This window comes from Salvelinus namaycush, chromosome 28, assembly GCF_016432855.1.
Source record: "Salvelinus namaycush isolate Seneca chromosome 28, SaNama_1.0, whole genome shotgun sequence".
Taxonomy (NCBI): Eukaryota; Metazoa; Chordata; class Actinopteri; order Salmoniformes; family Salmonidae; genus Salvelinus; species Salvelinus namaycush.
Window position 1 is genome coordinate 4,555,598 of NC_052334.1, and position 9,410 is coordinate 4,565,007.

General features: G+C 45.9%; 1 protein-coding gene across 1 annotated transcript in view; it reads left to right on the plus strand.

The window, feature by feature from the left end:
• Positions 1 to 9,410, plus strand: part of LOC120022995 (phosphofurin acidic cluster sorting protein 2-like) — a 148,008-nt gene that overhangs the window by 110,612 nt on the left and 27,986 nt on the right. The window contains exons 6-10 of the mRNA XM_038966947.1: positions 2,090 to 2,163; positions 3,302 to 3,382; positions 6,555 to 6,614; positions 6,867 to 7,018; positions 8,416 to 8,587. Of these exons, the coding sequence (XP_038822875.1) occupies positions 2,090 to 2,163; positions 3,302 to 3,382; positions 6,555 to 6,614; positions 6,867 to 7,018; positions 8,416 to 8,587 (539 nt within the window). The remainder of the gene's footprint in view (positions 1 to 2,089; positions 2,164 to 3,301; positions 3,383 to 6,554; positions 6,615 to 6,866; positions 7,019 to 8,415; positions 8,588 to 9,410) is intronic.

Sequence of the window (9,410 nt, forward strand, 5' to 3'; positions counted from 1 at the left end):
GTACTGAACCTCATGTACCGCACTACTGAAACTCATGTACCACACTACTGAACCTCAGTACTGAACGTCATGTACCACACTACTGAACCTCATGTACCACACTACTGAACCTCACTACTGAACCTCATGTACCACACTACTGAACCTCAGTACGGAACACCATGTACCACACTACTGAACATCATGTACCACACTACTGAACGTCATGTACCACACTACTGAACATCAGTACTGAACGTCATGTACCACACTACTGAACCTCATGTACCACACTACTGAACCTCATGTACCACAGTACTGAACCTCATGTACCTCACTACTGAACCTCATGTACCACACTACTGAACCTCATGTACCACACTACTGAACCTCATGTACCACACTACTGAACCTCACTACTGAACCTCATGTACCACACTACTGAACCTCATGTACCACACTACTGAACCTCATGTACCACAGTACTGAACCTCATGTACCTCACTACTGAACCTCATGTACCACACTACTGAACCTCATGTACCACACTACTGAACCTCATGTACCACACTACTGAACCTCACTACTGAACCTCATGTACCACACTACTGAACCTCATGGACCACACTACTGAACCTCAGTACTGAACCTCATGTACCACACTACTGAACCTCACTACTGAACCTCATGTACCACACTACTGAACCTCAGTACTGAACCTCATGGACCACAGTACTGAACCTCACTACTGAACCTCATGTACCACACTACTGAACCTCAGTACTGAACCTCATGTACCACACTACTGAACCTCATGGACCACACTACTGAACCTCATGGACCACACTACTGAACCTCATGTACCACACTACTGAACCTCATGTACTGAACCTCATGTACCACACTACTGAACCTCATGGACCACAGTACTGAACCTCATGTACCACACTACTGAACCTCATGTACCACACTACTGAACCTCATGTACCACACTACTGAACCTCATGTACCTCACTACTGAACCTCATGTACTACACTACTGAACATCACTACTGAACGTCATGTACCTCACTACTGAACCTCATGTACCACACTACTGAACCTCATGTACCACACTACTGAACCTCATGGACCACACTACTGAACATCAGTACTGAACCTCATGTACCACACTACTGAACCTCATGTACCACACTACTGAACCTCATGGACCACACTACTGAACATCAGTACTGAACCTCATGTACTACACTACTGCACATCAGTACTGAACCTCATGTACCTCACTACTGAACCTCATGTACCACACTACTGAACCTCATGGACCACACTACTGAACATCAGTACTGAACCTCATGTACCACACTACTGAACATCAGTACTGAACCTCATGTACCACACTACTGAACCTCATGTACCACACTACTGACCCTCATGTACCACACTACTGACCCTCATGTACCGCACTACTGACCCTCATGTACCACACTACTGACCCTCATGTACCACACTACTGAACCTCATGTACCACACTACTGAACATCAGTACTGAACCTCATGTACCACACTACTGAACCTCATGTACCACACTACTGAACCTCATGTACCTCACTACTGAACCTCATGTACCACACTACTGAACCTCATGTACCACACTACTGAACCTCATGTACCACACTACTGAACCTCATGTACCACACTACTGAACCTCATGTACCACACTACTGAACCTCATGTACCACACTACTGAACCTCATGTACCACACTACTGACCCTCATGTACCACACTACTGACCCTCATGTACCACACTACTGACCCTCATGTACCACACTACTGACCCTCATGTACCACACTACTGACCCTCATGTACCACACTACTGAACCTCATGTACCACACTACTGCTTGTGAAATCTGAAAGCATGTATGATGAATGATTTGACAGCCCTGGCAGCCTGTGATGTGGTCTTCTTCAGCTCAGCAGCAGTAGGTTAATTTTGTGTGTGTGTGTGTGTGTGTGTGTGTGTGTGTGTGTGTGTGTGTGTGTGTGTGTGTGTGTGTGTGTGTGTGTGTGTGTGTGTGTGTGTGTGTGTGTGTGTGTTGTGCTCCAGATAACTACTCGGAGGAGGAGTATGAGAGTTTCTCTTCAGAGCAGGAGGCCAGTGATGATGCTGTTCAGGGTCAGGTCAGTACAAATATAATACTGTCTTCTACTCAGTCCTCTATGATGACATTAAGGACTCCTCTGTCCCCTACACTGTCCTCCTCACTGAAGACAGTCAGAAAGGACTCCTCTGTCCCCTACACTGTCCTCCTCACTCAAGAAAGTCAGAAAGGACTCCTCTGCCCCCTACACTGTCCTCCTCACTGAAGAAAGTCAGAAAGGACTCCTCTGTCCCCTACACTGTCCTCCTCACTCAAGAAAGTCAGAAAGGACTCCTCTGCCCCCTACACTGTCCTCCTCACTGAAGAAAGTCAGAAAGGACTCCTCTGTCCCCTACACTGTCCTCCTCACTCAAGAAAGTCAGAAAGGACTCCTCTGTCCCCTACACTGAAGACAGTCAGAAAGGACTCCTCTGTCCCCTACACTGTCCTCCTCACTGAAGACAGTCAGAAAGGACTCCTCTGTCCCCTACACTGAAGACAGTCAGAAAGGACTCCTCTGTCCCCTACACTGTCCTCCTCACTGAAGACAGTCAGAAAGGACTCCTCTGTCCCCTACACTGAAGACAGTCAGAAAGGACTCCTCTGTCCCCTACACTGTCCTCCTCACTGAAGACAGTCAGAAAGGACTCCTCTGTCCCCTACACTGAAGACAGTCAGAAAGGACTCCTCTGTCCTCCTCACTGAAGACAGTCAGAAAGGACTCCTCTGTCCCCTACACTGTCCTCCTCACTGAAGACAGTCAGAAAGGACTCCTCTGTCCCCTACACTGTCCTCCTCACTGAAGACAGTCAGAAAGGACTCCTCTGTCCCCTACACTGAAGACATTAAGAAAGGACTCCTCTGTCCCCTACACTGTCCTCCTCACTGAAGACAGTCAGAAAGGACTCCTCTGTCCCCTACACTGTCCTCCTCACTGAAGACAGTCAGAAAGGACTCCTCTGTCCCCTACACTGAAGACAGTCAGAAAGGACTCCTCTGTCCCCTACACTGAAGACAGTCAGAAAGGACTCCTCTGTCCCCTACACTGAAGACATTCAGAAAGGACTCCTCTGTCCCCTACACTGTCCTCCTCACTGAAGACATTCACACCTGGAGTGTATTTATACTGTATTTGGTTGATAACGTGCCTGTGTCTGTCTGTGTGAGTGTCTCTTCAGGACCTGGAGGATGATGAGTATGATGTGAGGAAGCCTAAGAAGCAGAGGAGGTCCATCGTAAGAACTGCTTCAATCACCAGGGTAAGAGACGAGAGGAAGGACACCCTTGAGTGTTTGGTCATCATGCTATGCCCAGCAAGCTAAAGTTTATATAGGTTTTTACTGTGAAATTTACTGTAATTCACAATGTCTCAGCAGTGTTGTTGTTGTTTGTTTTGTTGTTGTTGTTTGTTTTGTTGTTGTTGCTTCTCTGTCTAAGATGCTGGTGAATTGACAGCACTTGTTCATCTTCCTTTACGTTGGTTGTTGACTGTAGTCGAGCTCTAGGGCTCCATCTACTGGGGTGTATTCATTAGTGTACACTGTTAACAAAACATTTAGCATTGTTTTTGTACTGTATATCTTATTGGACAAATTCATGTAGGGTCCCGTCCCTGTTTTAATATGGAACGCCGTTTGGGTCTTTGCGTGTCAAAAAAGATACACGTCAAATAACACTATTTGACGTGTTAAATAATCTTTTAATTTGACACGTCAATTAACACAATTCTATTAGAGAATGTTGTGTGTGCTGAATTTGCACGTGCAAGCCAAATGCCACCACTACTATCAGTAGCACTGTCAAAGCTGTACAGAAAAAGTCTGCAAACAAGCAAACGCCGGGCCACGAACGATGTGTTTACAATACCGCTTTGTTCGACCACAACTTCTGGGGTAGCTAGCTTTAGCTTGGTAACCTAGCTAGCACCAATACAACCAGCCTGAAAACAACGATCAGTAGAAACTGCAGTCATTTTCATTATTCTTAACAATGATTTAGGAATCATTGTGAGTAAGTATTAGCTAGGTAGCCACTTGTTGTTCGTCTATTGAAATTGAACTTCAGTTCATGAAAATAAATAGCTAGCCAACTACTTAAAACCTCCACGAGAAGGTTGAGCTAATGTGCACTAATGCGATTAGCATGAGGTTGTAAGTGTAACAGTATAACTTTAATCCGTCCCCCTCGCCCCGACCCGGGCGCGAACCAGGGACCCTCTGCACACATCAACAACAGTCACCCACGAAGCATCGTTACCCATCACTCCACAAAAGCCACGGCCCTTGCAGAGCAAGGGGAACCACTACTTCAAGGTCGCAGAGCAAGTGACGTCACCGACTGAAAGGCTATTAGCGCGCACCACCGCTAACTAGCTAGCCATTTCACATAGGTTACATAAGTAACAAGAACATTTTCCAGGACATAGACATATCTGATATGGGCAGAAAGCTTAAATTCTTGTTAATCTAATTGCACTGTCCAATTTACAGTAGCTATTACATTGAAAGAATACCATGCTATTGTTTGAGGAGAGTGCACAATTATGAACTTGAAAATGTATTAATAAACCAATTTAGGCACATTTGGGCAGCCTTGATACAACATTTTGAACAGAAATGCAATGGTTCATTGGATTAGTCTAAAACTTTGCACATACACTGCTGTCATCTAGTGGCCAAAATCTAAATTGCGCCTAGATTCCTAAGTCATATATTGGCCTTTCTCAAAGATGATGGAACAAAAAAAACGCGTGTTTTTTTCTCTGTATTATCTTTTACCAGATATAATGTGTTACATTCTCCTACATTAATTTCATATTTCCACAAACTTCAAAGTGTTTCCTTTCAAATGGTGTCAATAATATGCATATCCTTGCTTCAGGTCCTGAGCTACAGGCAGTTAGATTTGGGTTTGTCATTTTAGGCGAAATTTGAAAAAAAAGTGTCCGAACCTTAATTAACCCTGTTACCCAAAGCTAACGTTATAAGCAGCCAGCTAGCCTCATCTGGCTAGTGAGTCGCGACCGGACCGGGTTATGTGTTGTGAAGCTAGCCACAATAAGGATTAGGCACAATAGTGGAATTTGTGGGTTGCCTTCAAAAATAAAAGTAACTTTTTTTAAAGTGATGCAGAAGGTTACAATTGGTGGAATCATGCCATATTTAGACGAGATAATGTTAAACAAGGTTGGAGTGTAGAGCAATGAAATGGAGTATCAGTCTACTCGGTGACACCCACAGAACACAACTGTGAAGAGTTTATTCAAATACTAGCGTTGTAGCTCTTATCGCGGGACTGTGACTGTGTGAAATCACCTCCCCAGTCAGCCTATTGTGTGTATTGACATTCATATTGCAGTGCACAGCTTTACCTAATGATTGGGAATAAATTAAATATGGTATCAGTCTACTCAATACCCAAGATATTTTTCCCCAACGTCCTCCTCAGAGTTATCAGTCTCCAAAACATCCACGCAGTATTGTTTTTCCTCGGGAATAGTGTTCAATACACATACGTTGACAATACATGTGGCTCAATTCACAGTTGTTTCAGAGTCCCATAATAAGAGCTACGACGCCAATGTTCTCTGGGTGTCACTGAGTAGACTGATACCCCGTGTCATTGATTCACAATCCATAGGTAAGGATGTACAGTGAAATAAGGATGCCCCTCAATGCAATTCTAAAGTATAATACATCCAGTGGGATTTCAACAGATTTGTCAAATGAACAAATTGTCTTTTGTTGATTTTATATAACAACATTCCGACCTCGTTTAGCACAATCTATTCAATTATGGCATAATTCTACTATTTGTATTAATTTGTGTCACCGTCAACGACACTTTTATTTTGAAGGCTAACCGCAAAGTCCACTATTGTGGCTAATCCTTATTGTGGCTAGCTTCACATAGATGGGTCCGACCACCATTAATCAAATAAGAACTGTCTTATAAGTTAGGGTTATTTTAGATAATAACACCTAGCTATATAGTTAGCTAACTAACTATAGCTACTGAAACAGATTATGTCGTTTTGCTATGTTTTTGGGGAAGAATATTGTTTGTATCCATGAGCTAGCTAGCTTGTTTTATGATCAGCACTGTAGGTGCGAGAGGCAACTTTACCAGCATCATAGCATACGTATCGATGAATCGGTGTGACATACGATTGATATTGTAATCAATGTGTAATAACTACGTGAAAAATGAACGAACGCGTTCAATTATTATGTGACGTGCAGTCATATTCAGGTCCTGATTGGTCAACAAGCTTATTTGACTTTTTTTTACACGCAAAGACCCAAACGGCGTTGCATAGTTTCATTCCGTTTGCTTCGGTGTGGTTAATAGTGAATACACCCCTGGTAACTGACAGGTTGTTGTTGTGATGGGGCTGACTTGTAGTTGTTTCTGTGTCCTGTTGCGTTTTAGCAGCAGAACTTTAAACAGAGAGTTGTGGCCCTGCTGAAGAGGTTTAGAGTTTCAGACGAGGTAACTAACGTTAAATCTGTCTATATTACTCGACACTTCTCGGATACTTTTTAATTTCCTTTTCTCAGTGGTTTCATACAACTGTTAAAAATCTGTTCTCTTGTGTGCCCTCTCTCACCCTCTCACTCTCTCTCTGACTCTCCCCCTCTCCACCTCCCACTCTCCCTCTACTTCTCTACCTCCCCACCTGTCTCTCTCTCTCTCTCTCTGTGCGTGTGTGCCTGCGTGTGTGTGTCTCTCTGAATGTTCCAGGTGTTGGACTCGGAGCAGGACCCGGCTGAGCCCCCTCCAGAGGTAGAGGAGGATCTGGACCTCGAGAGTCTGGAGTTTGAGAACCCCAGTGACAGTGGACCAGAACTTGACGATGACGACAGTGTCCTCAGCACCCCGAAACCCAAGCTCAAGTGAGTGGGACTAGTTTTCAGTTTGTACTTACACTATATATACAAAAGTATGTGGACACCCCTTAAAATTAGTGGATTCGGCTATCTCAGCTACACCCGTTGCTGACAGGTGTATAAAATCGAACACACCGCCATGCAATCTCCATAGACAAACATTGGCAGTAGAATGGCCCGTACTGAAGAGCTCAGTGACTTTCAACGTGGCACCGTCATAAGATGCAACCTTTCCAACAAGGCAGTTGGTCAGAATTCTGCCCTGCTAGAGCTGTCCCCGGTCAAGTGTAAGTGCTGTTATTGTAAAGTGGAAACGTCCAGGAGCAACAACGGCTCAGCCGGGAAGTGGTAGGCCACACAAGCTCACAGAACGGGACCGCCGAAATCCTGAAGCGCGTAAAAATCTGTCCTCGGTTGTAACACTCACTACCAAGTACCAAACTGCCTCTGGAAGCAATGTCAGCACAATAACTGTTTATTAGGAGCTTCATGTAATGGATTTCCATGGCAGAGCAGCCTCACACAAGCCTAAAATCACCATGCGCAATACCAAGCATCGGCTGGAGTAGTGTAAAGCTCGCCGCCATTAGACTCTGGAGCAGTGGACACTCTCTCTCTGGGTTGATGAATCACGCTTCACCATCTGGCAGTCCGACGTATTAATCTGGGTTTGGCGGATACCAGGAGAACGCTACCTGCCCCAATGCATAGTACCAACTGTAAAGTTTGGTGGAGGAGGAATAATGGTCTGGGGCTGTTTTTCATGGTACGGGCTAGGCCCCTTAGTTTCAGTGAAGGGAAATCTTAATGCTACATCATACAATGACATTCTAGACGATTTTGTGACAACATTTTTGGGGAAGGCCCATTCCTGTTTCAGCATGACAATGCCCTCGTGCACAAAGCGAGGTCCATACAGAAATGGTTTGTCGAGATCGGTGTGGAAGAACTTGACTGGCCTGCACAGAGCCCTGACCTCAACCCCATCGAACACCTTTGGAATGAATTAGAACGCCGACTGCAAGCCAGGCCTAATCGCCCAACATCAGTGCCCAACCTCACTAATGCTGTGTGGCTGAATGGAAACAAGTCCCGCAGCAATGTTCCAACATCTAGTGGAAAGCCTTCCCAGAAGAGTGGAGGCTGTTATAGCAGGAAAGGGGGGAAACCAACTCCATATTAATGCCCATGATTTTGGAACGAGATGTTCGACGAGCAGGTGTCCACATACTGTTGCTCATGTTGTGTATATGCCTGTGTCCGTGTATTAAGTTGCTATCACTCAGATTTATATAGTGCTTTTTCAATCAGCTCCAACTGTTACAGCAAATGCATTTAAAACATTTGTTTTCTACATTCATGATGTTTGCACTTGTGTTAAAGACATTATTTTTGTATTGCAGACCATATTTCGAGGACCTTTCTCTCTCCAGTTCTCAGACAGAGATCGGCATCCACAACAGCCCGGTTAGTAACACAGAACCACCCAGCCCGGTTAGTAACACAGAACCACCCAGCCCGGTTAGTAACACAGAACCACCCAGCCCGGTTAGTAACACAGAACCACCCAGCCCGGTTAGTAACACAGAACCACACCAGCCCGGTTAGTAACAGACAGAACCACCCAGCCCGGTCAGTAACAGACAGAACCACCCAGCCCGGTTAGTACACAGAACCACCCAGCCGGTTAGTAACACAGAACCACACCAGCCCGGTTAGTAACACAGAACCACACCAGCCCGGTTAGTAACACAGAACCACCCAGCCCGGTTAGTAACACAGAACCACCCAGCCCGGTTAGTAACACAGAACCACACCAGCCCGGTCAGTAACACAGAACCACCCAGCCCGGTCAGTAACACAGAACCACCCAGCCCGGTCAGTAACAGACAGAACCACCCAGCCCGTCAGTAACAGACAAACACACCAGCCCGGTCAGTAACAGACAGAACCACCCAGCCCGGTCAGTAACAGACAGAACCACCCAGCCCGGTCAGTAACAGACAGAACCACCCAGCCCGGTCAGTAACAGACAGAACCACCCAGCCCGGTCAGTAACAGACAGAACCACCCAGCCCGGTCAGTAACAGACAGAACCACCCAGCCCGGTCAGTAACACAGAACCACCCAGCCCGGTCAGTAACAACAGAACCCACCCAGCCCGGTCAGTAACAGACAGAACCACCCAGCCCGGTCAGTAACAGACAGAACACCCAGCCCGGTCCAGTAACAGACAGAACCACCCCGACCACCCAGCCCGGTCAGTAACAGACAGAACCACCCAGCCCGGTCGTAACAGACGAACCACCCAGCCCGGTCAGTAACAGACAGAACCACCCGCCCCGGTCAGTAAACAGACAGAACCACCCAGCCCGTTCAGTAACAGAAAGGGGTGCTA